The sequence below is a fragment of the Phyllostomus discolor genome, chromosome 11 (genome assembly GCF_004126475.2).
Source record: "Phyllostomus discolor isolate MPI-MPIP mPhyDis1 chromosome 11, mPhyDis1.pri.v3, whole genome shotgun sequence".
NCBI classification, from domain to species: domain Eukaryota; kingdom Metazoa; phylum Chordata; class Mammalia; order Chiroptera; family Phyllostomidae; genus Phyllostomus; species Phyllostomus discolor.
In genome coordinates this window covers 63,743,822-63,768,395 of record NC_040913.2, presented here as the reverse complement: position 1 = coordinate 63,768,395, position 24,574 = coordinate 63,743,822, and the positions used below count along the sequence as shown (strand labels likewise).

At 37.9% G+C, this 24,574-nt stretch overlaps 1 protein-coding gene across 4 annotated transcripts in view; it reads right to left on the bottom strand.

Moving 5' to 3' along the window:
- Positions 1–11,277: 11,277 nt before the first annotated feature.
- MYO16 (myosin XVI) overlaps positions 11,278–24,574 on the bottom strand; it is a 595,311-nt gene continuing 582,014 nt past the window's right edge. For all 4 annotated transcript variants that reach the window (XM_036011451.1, XM_036011450.1, XM_036011452.1 and 1 more), the window contains one exon: positions 11,278–12,820. In XM_036011451.1, the coding sequence (XP_035867344.1) occupies positions 12,593–12,820 (228 nt within the window). In that variant the 3' untranslated portion in view covers positions 11,278–12,592. The remainder of the gene's footprint in view (positions 12,821–24,574) is intronic.

The following is a 24,574-nucleotide window of genomic DNA, read 5'->3' as shown; positions in this document are numbered from 1 at the left end:
TATTTTCCTATAGGCATTTCACTACATATATACATAAATATATACATAGTAAATCAAGCAAGATAGCAAATTCAGTCTTCATTCTGAGCTAATTTGGTATTTCTAACTGGTTTGTAACTTCCGTTTTCCATGGCCCCTTCCATGTTCTTTTTGCCCTCAGCCAGTCCTATAAGTAGTCAGAATTATTTCCTCGTGGAGCACCCCAACTCTTGATTTTTGAAAGGTCTTGGAATCCTGCATGTATAGAGTTGCTATATTGAGTCATCCACCTTACAGCACTGAAAATTCTTGTGTGACTTATAGAATTCTTTTGATTCAAGACATTTCTATTCCTACCCAATTGTATTTTTCCATAAAAATGATAAATGCCTCTACTTGCAGAGAATCCACTATTGGTCTAGTGGTATCAAAAATCCACTATAGTCATGTGACATGTGCATCAGTAGAAAGATTTCTTCCTTGCATCGAAGACTACTAAATTTACGGAGCTCAATGTGACATCACAAGAACTTCATGAGTGTGTTGTTAGGTGTAACAGTGAGTTGCCATTTCAATTTCCTATCTGCGGATCCCTTTCCCATGTGTTCTGACAATGACAGGATTGGCACCATATGCTGGTCTCTGTTTCAGAAATTAAACTGCATTTCACAGGACAACACTCTTTCCTTCCATGGTGCTGAATACTGGCCAATGTCATGACTCAGTCTTTAGTAGAACATCTCAGCATTCTTCCAGACCAAGCTGCTTCTGGCTCACAAAAGCCAATAAATCCTACTTGCATCAGTTCATCACCTTAATTACTTCTCTGTAAAATGAGATTTGGGGTCAGAAATATTTAGTTGACATTATGATGGCTATAAGGCATTCTATAATATCATGGATGGTATTGCTGGGAGTAGATTGACTGAAAGAAATGGTAAATTCAAAACCAGAATGTGTCAATTCCAAGGAGAATAAATCACCTCCTCTATGATAGAAGAGGTTCATTTTAACTGACCTTCCACAGATAAATAGCTGGTATATGGAGGTTCGGGGTCATACTGATGTTCAGTGTTTGTCTCACCTTCTGGCAGATTGGGCCTTCAGAAGTGCCAATAACCAGATAAGACCTGGAGAGGAGAAGTCCATATATCAGGCCGAAACTTAACTGTTATCATTATTACCATGACCATTTTTCTCAGAAGTCCTTAGAGAAAGTCCTTGGGGTGGCTGAGAAATGAGGCTCACTGACATTAATAGAGTTGTTTCAGTTTGTGTTATACCCTCCAAAGTGAGTTATTTTTGATAAATATTCACAAGTGACTCAATTTTAAAAGTTGAAACCTCATAATTCTTTCACAAACCACCTTGTCACCAATCTCTTAATTTTGTGTTTCCATGTCCCAGACTACGTAGCTAAAACATTAGTCCTTGCCCATGAATTCATGTAGATTTCTACCTTTGACTATCTCACTTTCTAGGAAAATGAAAAGATGTGTCTGTCCACTAGGATAATTCCATTGTTCCCTCTTATATTCCTGTAGGGAAATGTGGAAGATAAATTAAATAAAGCACAATAAAACATATGCAGAAAAACAATGCATAAGAGATGAATGGAGAGTGTGGAGAGATTTCACTTAAGATTAAGTTGGTCAGAGAAGGATACCAGAGAATATAGAAGGAAATAAGAATTGATAGAGGAAGGTATAAGATCAATTGGGATATCTTTATAGCAGTGGTTCTCAACTTTAGCTGTATCTTGCAATTATCTGGAGAGCTAAGTAAATTTTGATATCTGGGCTCCTCCTTCAGAGATTCTGATTTGATGGGTCTGAGGTGTAGTGTGGGCATTAGGATGTTTGAAAGATCCCAGGGGATCTTACTAAGCTGCCAAGGCTAAGAAACTCTGCATTACAAGAAAAATCCCTGAGTTGAGTTTATGCTATGGTCTTTAAGTAGGCAGAAATAGTTTCACGGAAAAGGAAAAGAAGAATACCTTCTGCTAGTGGGGCAGAGATGGGGTTCAAGTTTTTGGCAGTTTTGGGGTATTCAGAATAATTAATTTCTCCCATTAATCCCTGTTCCAATTCTTTGAGTCTTAAGCTTTAGCAACCAATGCCTTAATCTTGAGTCCTGTGAGTCTGCAAACTCTAGACTTATGATTAGATACTGATTTTTTTTTCTACATCTGCCTCACAGCTAAAAGAGATAAGGTATTCAAGAAGACACAGAAGCTCCCTGGTCTCCTGACTATGAGATAAAAATGAAAAGCCCTGAGCTTTTTGTTTTCTAACTTTCTGATCTCTAACACATATGAAAGTAACAAAACACAATCCATGACCATTGTATCTTTCCTTCCATGCTTGTCTATGACAGCGGCTGTGTAACCCATGCCACCCTTTCGTTCACTGGGCACTTTATTTCCCACAATTTGGGGGGATAATTTCAGTAACTCCTTTATCACTGTCCAGTGTCCCATCCTTTAAGGCTAGCAGAATCTTTGCTGCCTTCAAGCCTACTGAGGTCAGATAACACATTTCAGATTCTTGTTTCCTTGAGAGTCTGTTGGCTGTGGCTAGCTCTGATACCAATTACTGTATGGAAGAAAGTTCAGGTGAAGAAATAGCCAACTCTAGCTAGTTTCCTCCAGATTTTTCACAAGATATTAAATGGATTATAGAATCTTTAGGAAGGCTAAAGAATAGTCTCTAAATCAAGCATTGAGGATTTCTGTACTCCAAAACTAGGCTGCTGAGAGAGATGCTGAATTTGAGAAAATTGGGAAGATGCTTAGGGAATCAGAATCTTGCCAAGCTGTCCCCAAAATTTCCTACTACATATTTATGTCAACATCATTCTGATTGCTCCAATGACTGTTTTTCGGGTCATAATTTCTTTTGCTTGTTGAAGTTATTGCCTTATCTTTTTTTCAATATTTTGTGACTCATGATTTTGCCTTCATCCTTTACCCTGAGACAGTTAGGTATTCTGCTGTAATTGTTTGTGTTACCACCTTAGAGAAGGGTGAAATATGCAGCTGTGGTTTCCACTTGAGATCATTTTCATGGGGAGCTGGGAGGGCTGGATGTACTACCAGGTGATGTTCCTTCTTGACTAGTCTGAGCAGCCCCAGGATCCCTGACACCTGAGGCAATGTCTTTCCCCTGAATGGGCCTTTACATGCACTGATCCAATCAATTCTTCCTGGCTGAATTCACCCATTACCAAGTAGTAGACAGTTGCATTCTATGGGCCAAAGACTATTGCAGAGTCTGAAGAATACCAAGACCTCTTAAGTCTTCATGGTTAGTAGGAATGATAGAAATTATGATATCAGTTGATAGGTGCTATAATGAATGTATATGCTGAAGACTTTGAGCACTTGGAAAGCTAGAGTAATTTAGGAGAGTACAGTACATCTGGATTTCTTTCCTCCCAGAGACCTCTCCATTCTAAATGGCAATATACTCTTCTCATCCTATACCTGCTTATTTATGTCTCAGTGTCAATACTATTTAAATAGTTCCATCACTACTTTAAGTAATTCTTTCTTCAGATTTTCCTGCATTTCACCTTCCTAGCACTTGACAACATTTTTTTAAATGGTTATACGTGCGATTAATTGTCTAAATACTTTTCTCCCCACTAAACTGTAACTTCCTAGGAGCAGGAATTGTATCTGTTTGAACAAGACCACATATTCGATGCCAAATATGCAGAGGAGGAGCTGCAGAAAGACAAAGTGAGGTAAAGTAGGTTTACAGTTGTTTGTATGGAAAATAATACAATAATTAATAAGTCATAATACAAGAATAAACTCTGTTTGTCGTATACTAAAAACCCACTTTTACCCTACCCTGTATATGTTTATTTTGAAAACATGAGCTTGTTTTAGGTATTTCATAATAAGAGCATCTTCACAGAGAAAATTTCACCGGGCTTCTCTTTGAATTTGATACCAAAATATAAGTTGTATTTTCCAGTTGAAAAATGCAAGTAGAATGCATCTACTAACTCAGGCTCATGATGCATCCAAGTGAGAGTACAGTCATACCTCTTTCCACCCCTCTGTCCTTGCCCTCCTCACCTGGCTGAAGTGAAGCACAGGAGTCTCAGCCCCTTGTCAGCTCTACCAACTCCATGCAGTTCTGTGGACAGCCATACAGGAGAGGGGAGGGGAGCACCACACACCACACATGCCTGTCAATGCCCAGTACTTTTCATGAATGTTATGCATTTCAGAGCTTTGAGTGAGCAAAGGTTTTTGGACTTGTACTCTTGTAAAGCCTATAAAGAGGAGAGGATGTAAAAAAAGCATAGATGAGGGTAAAATGTTAAAAACAATGGAAACAAGAAAGTATTCAAGAAGTAAACATTGGTCTGATATTTCTGATATTTGGAAGAGTGGTTTTAAATGTTGGAGTACTTCTCACCTTGATTTACCTTCTGGTGGTATGCTTCTCAGGGTAAAAGATTCCACTATGTTTTCTTATTTCGAGATGATATTGAAAGCATAGACCACATGTCAATTAAGTTAATTGAGAGAAAATTTGTTTTAACTTTATTTGCCTGGCTCTAATGGCCTGGCAGGACTGACGGGAAGGTATATTTTTAATTAAGAGATGGACCTGGCTGGAGTAGCTCAGTGGATTGAGCGCAGGCTGTGAACCAAAGTGTCACAGGTTCGATTCCCAGTCAGGGTACATGCCTGGGTTGCAGGCCATGACCCCCACCAACCACATATTGATGTTTCTCTCTCTCTCTCTCTCTCTCTCTCTCTCTCCTCTCTCTAAAATAAATAAATAAAATCTTTTAAAAAAAGTATTTAAGAGATGGAAATTCAAATCAGTTCAGTGTTAGGTATAATTTAAAAACTTGTGAACAAATTTTAGACACAACCTTTGAACCAGGGATAGTTATAAATGAAAATATCAGTATGACTTGAAACTAGCATAGGACAATTTAAATTTAAAACTGAGTTGTGCTGATAACCAAAAAAAGTGACATATGTAAAAACTTCAACCTGTAAGAGTTTCACAACCTCAAAAATCAGACTGAAGATTCAGGCACAGGGAGATAGAAAACAACTATAGAAATTCATCTGAGAAAAGCAAGCAACTTTGAATGAGTTTTCTCATTATTGACTCTCTCTGAAGGCAGACTTAAAGGGTACATAGATAGAAAGGAAAATGTTGGATGGATACTTTGCCTAGAAAGAGGTTTGGAATTAAGAATTGGGTGCTTTCTGCGGGAGCGGAGAAAGTGAGTTAGGGATTTCCTGGTCTAACACAGATTATGGCTCTCAGCACTGTTTTACTCAGGGGAAACATTTTGTGAAATCATTCTGCCAAGTGCAGAAGGTGGTTTGAAGGTGTGCATGATGGTTTCTTTAGTTTCAGAGTGACTAAAATGGAGAAACCTTTTTGAGGGGGTGCCAATACACAGCAGTCTCCTGTATATAGGTGATATACAGGAGACCTATATATAGGTGATATATTGGGGTAAAGCTTCTTTCAATTAGTGGAGACTTGTGGAATGTTTAAAGATACATGTTATAATGTTACATATATTTGTCATGGGGTCTTAAATTGTAATTTTTTCTGACTCAATTTCCACTAAATCCCCAGAATGGCAGTGACTGGGACAGTACAGTGAGTGTGAGACACTCTCCATAACATATGGAGATTTTATAAGGGGAAGGAAGGAAAACGTACTTCCTGTTTCCTTGGCCCCTCAGCAAAATTAGAGGTATGAAAAGGGGTCAGAGAGAAGATCTGGAAAGACTGATGAAAGATTTCTTTGGCCGCACTTTAAGTCCCTACCACCATGTGTGCTGAGGAGGATCCACAGGGAGCACGGGGAAACTGATCACACAGCAAGGAGATGCAGGAAGCCATTACCTTGCCTCAACCTAATGGGACTCAGGTTTGGGGTGTGACGGCTGTGAAATGTGGCCAAAGGGTGTTCCTGCACTGAATTCAGCCCACCCTGCTGGGATCAATGCTGTTTGGAGGGCTTCTTAGCAACCAAGGTGGGCCAGGTGGAAGAAGCCAGCATGAGCATGTCCAGAGTAGTTCTGCTCAAATATTCACGCATGTGAATCACCTGCAGGTCTTCTTAAAATGCAAACTCTGATTCAGCAGGTCTGGGAATGGGGCTCCCAGGTGATGTCATTGATGCTAGTCACTAGACCATATTTTAGAGGGCCAAGAGCACTGTCTGATGGATCCTCCTGTAGGGATTCAGAAGACATTGAGAAAGAGAGGCATGATATCCATAGGCTCAGGAGAGATCACCAGCAGCAATGGGAGTAAAGATGTGTGCACCTGCCCAGGGCTTCGGGAGAAAGAAGACCCATAGGGGATCCATGAAGAACTCTCTACATATCCCCCAAGAGAAAGGCATCTTTTTTCCTCTGCCAGGCTCTGAGCACCAAGCAAGTGAAAACTCTCTCATATCTCCTCTCTTCTTCTGTTTATCCTCACTCCATGAACTTCCAGGGCCAGCCAAGGAACATTATCATGGGACATTGGGGAAAAATGGGCAGGTAGCTTATGGATATAAAGAGATCCTGTATCTTATGGTTGATGGAAGGTAAGTGCCCCTAGGCGACTTCTATTGCAGAAGGAAACAAAAACTAGATTTTAGATATTTATACTAGGAGTTCCCTATCTCACACAGTGTGACAGATACCGGTTAGTTGTTTGCCAAATGATTTTCCCTCCCTCCTCACAGAACAGGTCCATTTCCAGTTTGTATGCCAATTGAGTCAATTGCACACTGAGTTCTGGCCAATGGGATGTGAGCAGGGGTGACATGAGCCACTTGCAGGCAGGACATGACTCCCCATTGTACCACTCTCTGTGCCCCAATCCCCTTATAATGACTAAACAAGGAGCACTTCGAAGATCAAGACGGGGTGGGAGCCATGAAATGGAAGAACCCATGGTCTCTGGATAATTGCTTGGGATCAGCATGTGTAGGACTATTACTTAGGGAGAAAACTAAAATATAAATATAGGTTTATTGTGTTAAGCCATAGATTCTGTGGTCATTAAAACAGCCTACTTGAGTAATAAACATAGGTGAGGTTGGGACTTAAGCAAATAAGACAACTGCTCACTAGGGCCAAATCCAATTGTCAGAGTAGAATTGGGAGATATACAACTTGTACCTTTTATGAGTTTTTTTTCTCTGAATCAGTGTGGACAAAGTTTTGACTTCTGAATGCTTGGGGGCCAAGTATTCCATTTTTGTAGGGTTTGCCTTTTCATCTGGGGCTGAAAGGTAAGTGTCCTAGTGATCAGTAATGAGACTATGTCATCTCGAATTATCTACTTCCCTACCCTTACTATGAATTTCACGTGGCCTCTTCTGTTAGGGAACTTTTCTGCTTTTTGCAATATGAAATGTTATCCTTTTATAACAACTTCTAAGCCCTATTACAAAATTTTATGAAGAGCTGTTTCCTTTATAATACACAAGTATGCATAACCTATTTAAATAGAAAAGTATTCCAAAATTAGTTTTGTAATTTTAAAATTATTTTATTTAATGTCATCAATGAACAATAAAAGACTTTATTAGGTGGACCTGCTCTTTCTGTTACAACACAAGGCCCAGTTGATTGAATTCAATTTAATAGATCTCGAAAAATAGGTTCAGTAAGAAAACCTCTCTTCAGAATGTGACAGAATTTATACACTTTTCAACCAATTGTTTTAGATCACGGACCTCCAGCCTCTTTGTTTGCTGAAATCTTAAAAGATCAAAACCTCAGATTGAATTTGGTTTTATTCCATTTTTCTTTAAAACTTTGATCTCACCCTTGGAATTTATCAATAGTTTCATTCTCTTTCATTTTCTTTAGACTTTAGAAACTAAGTGGTGACATCAGGAAAATGTCATCTGGGTAAGCTTGCAGCCTTCCTTTGAAGCAGCACATGTTCCCTGGGGCTATAGGAAAAGGCAAGCTAGCAGATATGCCAAAATGTCTGCGGATGACTAATTCAAAGGAAATAAAAGACACATTCAATGCATTTCTGTTCTAAAACAACAATTGAAATAAATGCATATATTCCTGTTTAATATTAATTTTTTATAAGAAGACATCAAGATTTTCTTCTGCCATTGTAATATGTTAAATTAATTAAATTCCATATTATATTGCGTTGATGTCAAAGCAAGCCAAAATAACATTTTAGGTTTAGATTTTTCTTAATCTGAAAAGTGATCTTAGAAATAAGAACAGGTGCTAGAGATATATTATAGGCATTTAATAAGACTTACCCTTTGAAAAAGTCATCTTTAAAGTTTTACAAAGCACTCTGGATTTTAGAGAAACTTATTGAAACCATAATAATGGAACATCCCAGGGGTCTGCAATACTTAGGTAAAGTAAAAACTACAAAGGTAATCCTTTTCAGTCTGTAACTCAGCATGTTACAACCCTTTGCTATACGGTTATCTTTATCACTTACATGGGTAGAACATTGTAGTGGAATTTGTTTGATTAAAGTCAGTGTTTATGAATAAGATGTAAAAGAAGTAATGTGGAGGTGGATTATATAGTTTTAATTTTAACAAACAGTGATATTTTGGTAAAATATGAGCATGGTAGAGAATTTACCTTTGCACAGTAAATAGAAATATAATTGCTTTCATCTTCATCACATGGATTTTTATGTGCAGCTAACTATAATTTGAAAAACGTAATGAAATTACATTAAACTTTTACTAGGAACAGTCAGGGTTGGTTTTTTTTTCCAGCTAATTTAGGAATGTTTTTGTTGAAAATTTCCTAATGAAAATTAAAATAAATCCTATTAACTTCTAACTAAAGGTTTATGTATACAAGTTAGAAAATGAATTAGCAGTGCAGATGAATAGCCAGGGATGAAATATATTCCATTCTCAAATAACCTCATGACCTTTACTGTGGTATGAGTTGAGTTTGATGTTTGGCTGGAAATTGACAGTGGGACAGTTTTGACAGAAATTTATCCATTCTTCTAGATTATGGAACTCATAGTATACTTTTTGTTCAAGTTGTTTAATGTTTATATGCGAAGTTCGTTTGCAAATCTAAGATTTTAATTGGTTGTTGTTTTTATTGGGTAGATTTATGTAAGCATAATTCTACTAAATTAGATACCACTATTTAAGAAGAGTAATGGTATATTTTTTCCATCCTAGAAAATACATTTTAAATCATTTTAACCCACTATAAACATTTTGATAGTTTTTAGAGACTCCTCATAAAACATTTTTTTAAAAAAGCAATTGGGCAGTGTTTGAACATAGGGTAATAATTCATACCAATTATATTGCTAAACACAAGGTCCAAGGCCTAATAATATACCATAATTCATACCATATGGTCTGATAGCAATTAAATACCATCATTAAATATATTGCATATATATATATATAATTGTTGAAATCTTGCTTATATGAAATAGCATTCAGTGCCTTGTTATCCAGAAATAGTACCTTTGCTTATTTTCATGACAATGCTGTAATCATTAGAGAGCCATTCAGTATATACTTCTAATACACACATAGGCCTGGATTTTTTCTCATGTTATTGTGACTATTGATATTAATGCTTTTGAGTCTCTGCTGATTCTTCTATCACCTAAGTAGAACAGGTACAATCAGATGGTTCTAAAGTAGTGATTAATATATACCTGAAATTTCACTCCACTGTGAAGAAAACAAACAACTAAACCCAAAGGCCTTACTGACTTAGGAGATCATGTTTTAGAAAATCTCCAAGGGGTTCTCCCTCTACCTCTAGAAGATCAACAAATGTTAGAAGAGGCAAGTGATTACTAGGCAGATTAAATACCTACTATTTCATGGTGCTCATGGTACCTCTAGTAGGCAATTGTCAGGTTCAGCTTGTGACCATGTTAGTAGGAATAGAAAGGTGTGTCTTTTGGATTCTTAAGTGCTTGGGACTGCTTACTTCATGTAAGTTTTATCAGTAATAAACTTGTCAGTTTCACACAATGATGTAACCCCAAAAATGTCATTTAATTTGATTTTTTAAAAGACATACTTCTATATAATAAGTAGAAAACTTCTGTATATCAAGTTATAATGTCATGGACTTTGGGACCATAATGACTAAGGTTTACATTCTGACAGACTACTTAAAGCTCCCAGCTTAATTTCAGGATAATTTACAGATAATAATAATTACCATGGAGCCATATGCCAGTATTAGAAATAATATTGCAAAGCACCCAGAACCCTCACAGCAAGTGCTCAGAGCACATTGAAACACGTTTTCACAAGGTGTCATGCCTGAGCAGTTCATTCTGGTCTAAAGAAACTGTGTGTGTGTTGGAGAAGGGGCACATCCAATTCAAACTTTTAATTTAACCAAGGTTATTAAATGCTTACAATGTGCAAAGCATGGCCACGGAAGTTGTGTATACTAAGGAAAGTTGGCTTCTTCTGTTGCTTAGTGGCTGAGGTTAGGAAGTCAGATATCAGGGAGATAGAAGAGGAAGAGGCACAGTGTGGGGCTTGGTTGTTGGCTGGAGCTTGGGTAGAACACATCTCTGTGATTCTTGAATAGTACAGTAATTTGCCAGTTAACCCTATACTAACTATGTCTTTTATTTTCTGTATTCCTTTTTTAAATTTTTAAAAATGTTTGTTTGTACTATTAAAGTTGTCCCAATTTTCCCCCTTTGCCCTCCTCTGCCCAGCCTGTCCCTTACTTCCATAGTCAATCTCCACACAGTTGTCCACGTCTGTGGGTCCTTCACACTTGCTGTTAGCTAATTCTGTAATCTGATGCTTTGACATCCGAGCCTTGCTGATCCTGGAGGAGCTGCCCCTCCCAGGGCTAGCCAAGTCCTAGAGAAAGTAGACAACTCCAACCAATCAATCCAGAGCCCACACCTCAACCACACCTTTTATTGGTCTCTCCCACTCTCGGCCACACTCATCGTGCTCAGGGCCAGGTACCAGATAACCAGGTTTAGTCTCTGCACCTCAGGGCCTGCTGAAATTATTCAAACTCATCTGTCCCATATCTGCATATACTGCCTCACCCATTCCTCCCCGTGAAACCACCAAGAAAGCTTTAACTCACTAATTCCCTCATTCCTTCCTGACTGATCCAGGTACTTCTTCATATAGCCACCCCCTCCCCCGCCCCCGCATGGTGTTGGACTCATGAGTATCAACAAACTGCTATCTCTTGATCTGTTTGTCATTATTCCTAAATAATGCAGATATTAGTCCTAAAACAGGCACATGCCTACATAATAATTATATATAAATAATCATAAAACTTTATTTTAAAGCAAACCACCAGAGCCTGAAGCTTGCAAAAGTGTTGTCAGAAACACATGTGAAAGGAGTTTGGATAAATGAGATTGTTTAAATGCCCCTGTAGCTCTTACCAGGAAACAGAAGCATTTGTGGAAGATAACAACAACAACTAATAAATAAAGCCACAGAAGAACATAGTTGTACCTTTTTATTGGCACAGTCACTTTTCAAAGGCTGGTATGAATAAAAAGTTTTGAGTAGCAGGACATGATGGTCTAATGGCACCACTCAGAACTTTCTGACAGCCCACAGAAGCACATCAACAGACAAGGCAGTTGCGTTACAGGAGGGTTGAGGATATACAGCAGGTGAGCCATGCAGTGGAGCTTGGAGAGGACAATTGTCTTGTGATGTGGCACTACTGCTCGAACCAGTAAATCTCAACGTGCTTATTTGTATGGTGTAGACCTTAAATGAATATGACCCTTTCATCCCAACAGCTATGAATTTGAAGCCATACATGCTGAATGACACAAAATTTCCTGTAACTTATACTTAAGTCAGCAGATGAGATTTAATTAAAAAGCTCACTACCCACATATCCAGAAATACAGGGCATAAGAAAGAACTGCCTTCTAATCAATGAACAAAATATAAAACATGGGACTTGTTCCATATAGATGTAGGGCGAAGCTAAAACAACAACATAGTCCCGAGATTCTTAGGTATTTTAGGTTAAAAAATGGCATGTGAAAGAAAAAAATTCTAGAAACAATTTTTAAAAATATGTACTTTGAAGAAAGGGAGCACCACCAATTGCATAAAGTTATAAAATACAGTAAGAAACATGTAAATAATTTTCAGGTTCATAATTCCAATAAAACACAAACACCTACAAGGAAATAAAACACATGTCCTGCAGAGTACATTATAGTAAAATGATTGGAGTTCAAGGAACATGTGGTCAGACTATATAAAAACAAATGTATAGTGTGCATGGATCCCTCCTCTCCTCCACCACTCTTCCCTCTCCCACCTCATCCACACGTTTTATAGCTTTTTTCTTGCTACATAGAGGTAGCATGGCCCTATAACCATGAAGCCTGAAAATCAGAATGTATCCACACAGAATGGGTAAGAAAACACTCACACACAGTCACACACACATATCCAGGGAATCTCGGGTATTTAACCTCTCTGTGCTGTGCTTTTCTGTGTAAATGTGTGGAGAGAGCACCCAGGGTGTATCAGAGGCAGCCTTCTGTTGATGCAGCCTGGAATCACTAGGCAGTTTTATTCCGAGTCTGTAGTTCGGACTACATCAGATGGTTGTGTCCCAGAACTCAGAAGGCAGCCTGCTGCAGGAGGCCCCTTCTGGCTTCTTCAGGAGAGTGGGCTTTTTGCAAGGAGGTGGGGGAGGCCCTCTGGGCTCCGAGTGCTGCAGGATTTGCTGCCAGTCTTCTCTTTCCTCACAGAGCTTTCGCCTCCAGTCTAGGAGTTCCTGCAGGGCCACACTTTCATTCTCTGAGAGCCTCAGCTGATGGATTACCTGTGGTAGGAAAGAGGGGAGAAAAAGAGTAATGCCAAATACAAATTGTGAGTGAGCAGCACAACATGTATAATAGCAACATCTGGATGCCAAGGGACTGGACTGGGGTCAAGAGAGACATCATTTGTTCCCTGTAAAACCTCCAGGCACTCAGTAACTGGCATTCAAGTGGGTCGGCTGTGAGCTGCTGAATTAAGGTGAATGGAACAAAAAACAAATCAGTGGAACATTTAGGATAGGTACACAGGTTAACATGTGATATACCTCCAGGTGATACAAGTAAGACTTAAATGTCTATTTTCCCTTTGCCCTATTATTATGTATATTCTTATAATATCTTGTACTTTCTCTTTATTTAACTTACCACAATTGTAATTCTGTCTGATGTTTTTGGATTTTGAAAGGTTCTCCCTATTCTAGGATCCACTTCATCTATGCACGATTAACTCATCATTATCTTTTAAGGTAATGTGACACCACTCTGACCATCATGCACTGACCCAAGGTTGGACCCCCTGCTCGAGAGGGCCCACTTACAGTCACTGTTAAGAGAGGACCACAGTAATATAGAAACCATTTCCAAGAGTTAGTTCCAAGAGGTGTGACAAGAGACAGCCACTAAAATATCAAATGAGCTCAGTGGAGTTGGGTAGTTGTGCTTGAGACCACCTGTCAGCCCACTGGTGTGTCCATGCATGAGCCACTTCGTGGCAGTGAGTCAAAACTGTGATCTAAACTAGCAGCTGTGTGCTCCCTCAGATCTTGAGACTGCAGAGATGAGAATTTTAGGGGCCTTTTCAGGACAACATCAAAACATGCAATTGTATCAGTGATTTTCCTTAGGGCACCTGAAGAGAGATGCCCTGGAGACTGCACTTGCCCCCTCACTGCAGCTGGGGCACTTGAGGACAACCAGGCTACATTGACTGCCATGGGTTTCCCCTGCTGCCTGCAGCCGGTAATCTGTTAATGGCTGGACATTGCAGAAACCAATATTTCTGTCAATTCTAAAGTGAGTATGGTGGTTTTAAAAAATGAGGTTGTAGGTGAGGACAGTAAAGGAGGATAGGAATATTGGGGGAATTCATATGAAATGAGATGGCTCACTCCACCTCCAGGGCACCTGCGACTTTGGGCCAGTGCTGCTTTCATCCTCTTCATCAAGACAAAAGAGAAGAAGAGCAGGACACAGGAGTTTCTGCTTATGTGACAACAGGTGCTTGAAAGAAGCACAGGTAATCAAGTGTTCAGGACAATTCTAACACCAACACCTTCACCTGGACAACCAAGCCTATTATCTTCCCCAAGAAGAATTTAAAGCCTAGAGTCAAGCTGTTGGACATAATGTTCAGATATGGTGTTAAAACACAGAAACCAGGAGGTCAAATCCATATCGGGAATGGGTAAGTAGATTTCTGGAGCTGGTTTTTAGCAGCAGTTTTCCCAGACTGAATTTACAAACAACAAGGAAAAAATTAAAAACCTAGGTGTGGAAAACAGGACTGTGATCATCCAATTCCTAAAGCAACCTGCAGGCATCAATAGAAAACAGGCTGCTAAAGCAGCATGCCCCACTTAAAAGGACATTTTTCTCTAGTGCCCAGGACTGCACCAGAAGGACCTGGAAATGAGATATTGTCCTATTGGGTAGACTCTACTGTCAGGCAAGTGAGCCAAGAAAGTGAGGTGGAGGGTATGCATAAAAATTATTTATTCAGTAAATACTTTAGAGCACTAAGTAGATACTGAGTACTTTTCTAAGTACCTTACAAATGTTAACTCATGTAGTCCTTCTAAGAACTCTATAACGCAGTGCTAGCATTTTGTGATGAGGAAATTGAGGCATAGAGAGGTTAAGTAGTTTTTCCAAAGTCACACAAAATACTGGAATCAGGCAGGCTGGCTGCAGAGTCTGCCTTCTTAGTGATTACTCTATAGTGCTTATCATTTACTTAGCAAGTATATCCAGGATGCTAAAGATCAGGGTTTCTATACCATCTTCCTTTTCCCTTCTTTTTCTAAGTGGAATTTGAGTGAAATCCGAATGTTTCCTTTATTCCCCTCTCTTCTCCACCCGTATATTATGTGGTGATTACATTTAGCTTCAGTCTCATTTACTCTATGAATATTAAATATCTGTATATATGTTCCTTGGCATACATACAGTATATAATAGCAATCTCCAAAAAGTGCTGCCATTGGATTTATTTTTATGAGAGAATATTTAATTGATGGAAGGGTATGACTACCATCTCAGCTGATTATTGTCCCAAAACTCCCTTGAAATATCATCTTCCTTAAGTAATAGAAGTTCATATTGATCTATTTAGAAAACAAAATAAAGAACTTCTACTTCTGCATAAGGTCATGGCAGGATACTTCCCCCACATTATAAAATAAGAAAGGAATAAATTACAAAAATCATATTTTTAAAACATCACAAAGCCCTGGAAAAACTGAGAACTAGAGAAACCAAATTTCTGGATGGAGAGAATCTTTCCAAGCAAATGATTAATTACTAGCTGCTTTTTTTGTGTGGGGTGTGCATCTACCAATTATGTACTTCTGTAGGTCTGGAGAACTCCTTCTAGAAGAAAAAGAAAACTGTACAATATTTTGCAGGTACATGAAATTTGAGACACAAATTGGCAACTTGAGGATCCTCAAATACATGGCCATTTTCCCCAAGAGATATTTGTTAAGTTATTCAACTGTATGAGTAAGTGATGCCTTGGGTCAAAAGCTTATAAAAAGTAGAGTGAAATGTCCTATAATGACAGGGATGTTTTCAGAAGCAGTATTTTAACAGGGGAGAGGAGAGCCTCAAGCACCTGACTAGTTTCATCTTAAAGATTTTCAGGCTTTAAAACTGAGTGGGGCACATGGCTGGAGTATGGGGCTCTCAAATACAGAGCTGGAGCTCCTGTACTGTTTCAGTGCTAAGGGACCGTATAGGTTCTCACTCAAAGCATGGGAAGGTGCAGTGTGAGGATTAGAGGAGAACCAGAAATAAACTGGTTCTCCAACACAGCTCCATTTGTGATTGGATTGATGTGATCATCTCTTGTCTTTGCTTCCTAACAAAGGATGATGATAACCTTTTATGTAGAAAACATCGTCTATAGCATCCATAGTTTGTTTATATACAATGTTTCCCATGCAGTCAGAAGTTACTATACATGTGAAGAGACAAGGAAATTTACCAAAATTCAAACTATAAAACAGATTCAGAGATGATCCGCATACAGAGTTAGCAGGTAAAGACTAAAATACCTATGATTAAATATTTAAAAGAACAGAAAAAGATGGATAAATGTAAGAAATAGCAGAATGGACATGAACATAACAGGAGTATCTGAAGTAGAAGAAATACAAAGAACATGGCAAAGCAATTGTCAAACAGATGTTTCCAAGACTTGTGAATAGTGTCAATACACATTTAATCAGCTCAGCAAATCACACAAAAAAATAAACACACACCTTCACCAACAATAAGAAAATACAAAGCATATCATATTAAAAACACCAAAGACAAAAGACAAAAAGAAGTACTTTAAAAATCCAGAGGAAGGGAACCAAAGTGTCCCAGGTTCGATTCCCAGCCAGGGTACATTCCTGGGTTGCAGGCCATAACCCCTAGCAACCGCACATTGATGTTTCTCTCTCTCTCTCTCTTTCTATCTCTATCTCTATCTCCCTCCCTTCCCTCCCTAAAAATAAATAAATAAAATCTTTAAAAAAAAACTATAAAAAAAAATCCAGAGGAAAAGATATGTTACCTTCAAAGAAATGACAATGAGAGTGAAAGTGGACTTTTACAGAGTATAATTGGAAGACAGAAAACAGCAAATCACAGGTTAAAGTACTGAAAGAAAGTAATTCAACCTAGAATTCTGTATTTAAAAAAATCCCTTAATTACGAAAGTGAAATAGAAATGCTTCTGGACAAACAAAAATGAAGTAATTTAACATCAAAAGTCTTGTGCATATGTGTGGTTTTTAAGGTGAGAGAAAATGTTATCAGATGGAAAAATGGAAATTTAAGAGAAAAAACAGTGGAATTAAATACATCAGTAAATATAAGTTATACATTTGTAATGCTTTATAGACTTAAAATTAAATATAAAATAAGAATGGATGCCACCAATAATGTCCAAAGCCAGGAGGGGTTTCATGAAGTTTAGAAGTTCTGAAGTTCTAGCAGTATTAGGGAAATGGTAAAAGTAATAAAATCTGTTATGATGGAATAAAGTACACATTTTATTCTGTAGTAAAACTACAAGAACAGTGAATGTACAGTAAATAAGTTAATATAAAGGAAATGTGAAATAAATATTTGATTAATCTAAAAGAAAGAAAGAAAGGTACATAAAGAATATAAAAGTGGAGTCAACTCCTAACAAAACAGAGTAAAGCACAAAAACTAGGCAAACAGAATCCAGATCTCCACCCAGCAGTTAGCCCTGCCCTTTCATGGCCTGATATCATGTGCTGGATTTATCTTCACGCTGATGTGAACATACACCGTCCTCATACCAATTGCAAAATGCACCCATTTTATATTTCTTCTCAATCCACAACTCTTTCAGTAACTTTGCATAATGACCAAAAACATACACTACGTGAGACCCTCTGCTAAGTCCTTCATAACAGGAAGAGATTTACAGATTCAGTCACTCCACAGAAGTTGCACCAATCTGCGAGAGTGACTTTCAGTGGGTGCTGATTTGAATGAGGCTTGTGGGGAGTGATTCTGACACACAATGTCCCAAATCCCCTGAGTCACTGCTTCACTGGAAAAATTGCTCTCTACCCTTTCAAAGCTTCTCAATGTTTATTAGAAAAATCTGAATTCCCAAGTACATTATAAAAGGTGAAACTTATATATACAAACCATTAGAAAGCACTTTGTTAATGAGGGTATTGATGTCTTGAATAATGTAGTGAGTACAGAAGAACGCTGTCTTTGAGTCAACAACTAATAGCTCTTTATGCTTCCTTGATAAGCAAAAATTAGACTGATGTTTGCAATAATCAACCAATGCTCAGAATAAACTCTTTCATTGAGAGATCCCATGAATCTTTATTTTCTATCATGGAGATTAATAGGTATTGAGTAAAATTTAATAGGTATATAAAGATAGTTGGCCAGAATGGCATAAATGAGATGTTAAAATATTAACATTATTGATCTTCATTTAGAAAACAAAAAACAGGATCTTCACAGGTTATGTTTTAAATGAAGGCAAAAATTCTGTGTAAGGATGTATGACAGTCACTATTTTCAACACAGTGAGGTTCAGAGAGCATTTTAAATTGTGATCTGTGAGACAAAAAATGGAAGATAGGACGAGCTCTGACTAATGTTTAGTTTGCTTTGGTTAGATTTATTAAATTTACTAGATTTTGAGGCATACAAATCATAGTTGTCACAGCCAAGAGCTTTAATATTTTAGAATATCAAGCAAATGTAACTATGAATATTATTTAAATGGTGATCAAGTAATATATAAGCAACAACAAATAATTATAATATTATTCAGTACTGTAAAAAATCTAAATCAGTATTTCTCCATTCTTTAAATTTTATAATATATCACTAATAACAAAAAACCTCATAGCTTCCTTTACCAGTATTTGATATTCCACAAAAATATTATCATTAACAAGGCCATAATGACTTTTTAACAAGAATTTTAGTTTTCATATTGAAAAGAAAGCATTTCTTTTCAGAAAGAGAAGAAATGACTCTGGAGATTAGGGATGCTGCTGGCAATGTAGGCTCAGAGTCAGATGGCCTCTCATCAAGTCTCATTTATCTGCATTTGTTGGTAGGATAAGGATGCCATGTTTGTGTGTGGTGTGTTTTAACTTAAATCTTGTTTTCCACTGCTTTAAAAGGTATATTACAACCCCATGTCACCACTTCAGATAGCTAGTCACTTATTTGTTTTATTTTCTGGCATATTTTAAATAATAGTGTTTGCACACAAAATCATCTTTCAGAAACAGAAGGCAAGTCTTGTAACTGGGAAAGTAAAAAGTGTTCAACACACCCGAACATTTGGGTATAAGATGCCCTGCTTTTAATGTATCTTTTATACATGCCACTCACACAAGTGTCTTAATGTGTTGCCCATGGCATAGAGATGGAGTTAGTCAAAAAGAGGGAGTTTTTTAAAACTTTTTTTCCTTTTTATAATTTATCTGGGAAAGGAAATTCTATAGAGGAGGGTCTGCAGAGACTTCAAAGAGGTGGTAACTTTTTATCTAAATTTTAAAACATGAGATGGTCAATCAGATGGAAAGGGGCAGGAAGAGATGTTTCCACAGGATTTAACATAGACATTGAACTTTATTCTTTAACAGGGAATCACAAACCTACAAAGACGTTGAGGTTGGTTGAGCAGAGACAGTATGTATGAACTCCTAAGTCAGAGTGCCTAGAATGGAATCTTAAACTTGTCACCTAATGGTTGAGTAACCTTGAACAAATCTATCAGCTTCCACATCAGTAAATTAGGATCACAATAAAAATCTACCTCAAAAGGATGGATAAAGATTATATGAATAACACATGTGAGCTACTTAAAAGTGAATGCTCTATAAATGTTTGCTACTATGACTTTGTCATTATTACCTGAGAGAATCTTTAAACATTCTGAATTATAGTTATCCTGATGGCTAAGTCAGAAAATGTTAAATGTAATGACTTCTCATAATATGGTCCTATATAAAGGACCATATAATCTCCCTTCCTGATTAACATGAAGCTCTCAAAATACTGAGCAACACACTGGATCTATAATACAATTATGATGTATACATGATTTTATTTCATTTTTTAATATATTCTATTGATTATGCTATTACAGTTGTCCCATTTTTTCTCCCCTTAGTTCCCTCTGCCCTGTACCCACCCTCCCACCATTATTCCTCTAGTTTAGTTCATGTCCATAGTTCATACATATAAATTCTTTGGCTTCTCTATTTCCCATACTATTCTTAACCTCCCACTGTCTATTTTGTACATATGATTTATGCTTCTTATTCCCTGTACCCTCTGCCCTTCCTCACTGATAACCCACCATGTGATCTCTATTTCTGTGAATCTGTTCCTGTTCTAGTTGTTTGCTTAGTTTGTTTTTAGATTCAGTGGTTGACAGTTGTGAGTTTGTTGTCATTTTACTCTTCATATTTTTTACCTTCTTTTTCTTAGTTAAGTCCCTTTAGCATTTCATATAATAAGGGCTTGGTGATGATGAACTCCTTTAACTTGACCTTATCTGGGAAGCACTTTATCTGCCCTTCTGTTCTAAATGATAGCTTCGCTGAATAATCTTGGATGTAGGTCCTTGCCTTTCTTGACTCTGAATACTTCTTTCCAGCCCCTTCTTGCCTGCAAGATCTCTTTTGAGAAATCAGCTAATGGTCTAATGGGAATTCCTTTGCAGGCAACTCTCTCTTTTTATCTTGCTGCTTTTAAGATTCTTTCCTTGTCTTTAATCTTGGGGACTTAATTGTGATGTGCTTCGGTGTGTGCTCTTTCTTGGGCCCAACTTTCTGGGGACTCTCTGAGCTTTCTGGACTTCCTGGAAGTCTATTTCCTTTGCCAGGTTGGGGAAGTTCTCTTTCATTACATTTTCAAATAAATTTTCCATTTCTTGCTCTTCTCCTTCTCCTTCTGGCACCACTATGATTGGGATGTGGGAACATTTAAAGTTGTCCTGGAGGTTCCAAAGCCTCTCCATATTTTTTTTTAAATTCTTGTTTCTTCATTCTGTTCTGGTTGAATGTTTATTTCCTCCTTCTACTCCAAACTGTTGATTTGTGTTCCAGTTTCCTTCTCCTCACTGTTGGTTCCTTGTAAATGTTTTTTATTTCAATTTTCATAGCCTTCACTTTTTCCTCTAATTTGCAACCATACCCCACCATTTCTGTAAGCATCCTGATTACCAGTGTTTTGAATTCTGCACCTGATAGATTGGCTATTCCTTCATTGCTTAGTTGTATTTTTTCTGGAGCTTTGATGTGTTCTTTCATTTGGGCCGTATTTCTTTGTCTGGGTGCACCTGTTACATGGTAAGGAGGGGAGCCCTAGGTATTCACCAGGTTGGGGCAACACACATGGTTGCATTGTGGTACTATATGTGCGGGAGAAGTCCAAGAGGAAACAATGCCACTTCCTCGGCTTTCAGCAAGGTTTCAGTCGCTTCCTCTGCTACCCACAAGCATATTGGGCCCTTCTGGTACTGATTCCCCGGTGGGTGGGTTTGTGTATGTTCTAGGACCCTGTGAGTCTCCAACAAACTCTCCTATAAGGCTGGGAGTTTCTGCTTCTGCCTCAACCCCCACAGGTTTTTTCAGTCAGAGGTTTTGAGGCTTTATTTCCTCATGGTGAAACCCTGCGTTGTATGGTCTGCCTTGTTTCCGCATTGTTCCTCCCAGTTTAGCCACTCGAGAAAGTGGAGCTGCTGGCTCCACCAGCTGCTGCCTCACCCAGTCTGCCAGCTGCTGCCTTGCTGTGAGTCCTCTCTACCCAGCTGCCCGTCTCCGCCTCTCCTACCAGTCTGGATGAATGTTTCTTCTTTAACTCTTTGGTTGTTGGACTTCCGTACAGTTCAATTTTATGGCAGTTCTGGTTATTTTTTGTTTTTAAATTTGTTGTTGCCCTTCTTTTGGTTGTGTGAGGAGGCAAAGTGTATCTACCTATGCCTCCATCTTGGTTGGAAGTCTATACATGATTTTAAATTAAAGAAAGATATACAGGAAGAAAATTATAAAAAGATCTAGAGGTTTTTTGAATTTTAGGAATAAGGTAAAAGGTAGGCATAGATTTTAGTGAGCAATTTAAATAACAGTTAAATGTTTCTGAAATTGGGATTTGTTTGTTTGTTTTCAGGGGCCCTTAAGTTCTTGGGATGATCTACAATGTTTTGCATTTTCATTTTTATAATATTTTTAAAAAAGCAATATAATTGTGCTTTGGATCATTTTAATACCTACTTTTTAAGCTAACAGTGAAATTTTAATTTCTGACTTTGTGTTTTATCTAAAAGCAGATTAACACAAGTGATATTTTTTATATTCTTTCAGGTTAAAAAGAAAACAGCGGATGCATTTAATATGCAGGTAGGCATTCTTCTCTAAGAAAAATCTAAGTGATCTGATAGTATAGGTTTGCCCAGCAGTTTAAATAGAAAAAAAAATGTCAAAGCCCAGACTGGTGTGACTTAGTTGATTTAGTGTCATCCTGTGAACTCAAAGTCATGGGTTTGATTCCCAATCAGGGCACAAGCTTGGACTGCAGTTTGGTCCCTGGCGAGGGCAGGTGCAGGAGACAACTAATTGATGTTTCTCTCTCGCACTGATGTTTCTCTCCATCTCTTACTCTTACCCTTCTGATATCTCTAAAATTAAAAAAGTGACAGAGACTTGGGTAAAACAATGGCACAGGGTGGTAGAAATGTACCAAAGTTCATGGAGTCTGAATCAGTACCATATTCATATTTTCAACAGTAATTTCCTGTCAACTAAACAAAATCATACCTAATATAAAATGTTTATTTTACATTTTTTGCTTTTGTAGGTTTTTGTTGTACTTGAACTTGTAAATTTGCTTTGGTTTTACAACTGTAATGACAGCTAAAAAGAGATTTTATGTAAAAATTTAATTAACATTGTAATAATTTAAGAAATTTTAAGAGTCAAAGAGATTTTTTTCATTTAAAAAGGGTCATAGATATTATTAAGGTGAGAAAAAGGCTGATCAATGTGTGTAGAATTCCCTGTGGGTAGAATTAGTTGCTGCTTGACAAGACTAGGTATGTCCTTTAGAATCCAAACTAAGTAAATTAATCTTTACCCAGCACAGTGCATCCAGTTTGCTTTACATGGAGGGTTTAAATGGAGTTAATGTATGAATGCCTCAATACATGTTTGAGAGAAGGAACAGATGTTACCACAACACACGCATATCTCATTTTATTGCCCACCACAGATATAGTATTTTTTTACAAATTGAACATTTGTGGCAACCCTGCATCAAGCAAGACTATAGGAGACATTTTACCTATAGGCTCAAATTATGGTTAGTATTTTTCAGTAAGAAAGTATTTATTAATTTAGGTATGTATATTGATTTTAGACATGATGTTATTACACTCTTAATAGATTATAGTATGGTATAAAGATAACTTTTATATGCACTGGGAAACTAAAAAAATGTGTGTGACTTGCTTTATTATCTTATTTGTTTTATTGCAATATTTGCTTTGTTGTGGTAGTCTGAAAACAAGCCCACAATATTTCTGAGGTATGCCTGTATGTTAGACTTGCAGTTTCACTTTCTTTACAACTTATGGGTAATTGTGCAACTTACCCCCGCCGAGACCAAAAAGAGAAAGGGAGTGCCTTCCTTTCACCAGACTGACCCTGGACAAATCCCATACTTGAGATAAACCTTATATCTCAGATTCACATAAGGCCCTTTCAAGCCCTTTAAATCTTTAGTAATTCATTAAAAATGCTCTGATGCTCTGAATTCACATAGTGTGTGGGTCATCTCAAACCCATCACTTACTCTGGATCCAGCCTAGATGGGCTTGAATGGCTAGTGAGTAGAGTCACTGAAAAGAGTGGAACAGTCAGCATGGCCTTCAAGGTGGTCAAAGAATGCAATACCTTAAGCAATAAAATAAGCTTTTCTTATGCTATGGTCTGAATGTCTGTGCCCCCCACAGTTCTCATGTTGGAATCCTAAAACCCAATGTGATAGGTAGTATTTGGAACTGGAGCCTCTGGGAAGTGATTCTGGGAAGTGATGAGGGTAGAGGCCTCATGAGTAGGTTTAATGCTCTTAGGACAGAGATGGAACAGAGCTCCTTTGCCTCTTTTGTCATTTGAGGGTAGAGTGAAAAGTCTGTTACCTGGAAAACAGCCTCAACCTTGCCTCCTGATTTTAGACTTCAAACCTCCAGAACCATGAGAAATAACCTTTCATTGTCTCATAGCCCTCTGGTTACAGCAACCTGAACATGCCCCAAATTATTATTTTCTAATAGTATCATATCGGGTGTGGGGGGGGGGGGTGATGTTCTTCTATAACAGGTACAAAACCTGGGATTCTAGAAGAGGGCACAGGCTGTTAGCTTAAGTCTTTGAAAACAAAATCTTTTGATGGAGAGTATAAAAATAAATTGTAAATTATTCTGTGATTTTTATTTTTAAATTTGACATTTGAAAGAGATCTGAAAGGTCCAGAATCTAAGGGCAATTTGTGATTCACTATGAAAAAGCACTGAATCACAATTTACTGGGAGCTGGGATGACCTGATCCCTTAAGAAATTGACAAAGGATATGCTCCACGACCACGGGAGGCCAGGCAGTATTACTCAAGCAGCCCCTGTGTGTGCTACACCTAAGCGGGAAGGGGGTGGGCAGTCGTATTTTAAATTTACACCCCCCTGTAAGTTTAGACCTAAAATGGAGCCTTTGTTGCACCCATACCTCCATATTTTTCTACTCTTTTTTTTGTCACCATTCATCCCTCCTATATTCTCTTCCACTTCCATTCATCCCCTCCATCCCCACCCCCAGCAATAACCACACTATTTTCTATGTCTCTCTCTCTCTCTCTCTCTCTCTTTCTCTCTCTCTCTCACTCTCACTCTCACTCTCACTCTCACTCTCTCTCACTCAATTCCTTCATCATCCCATCTTCCCACCTGCCCTGGGGCTGTAAGCCTGCTTTC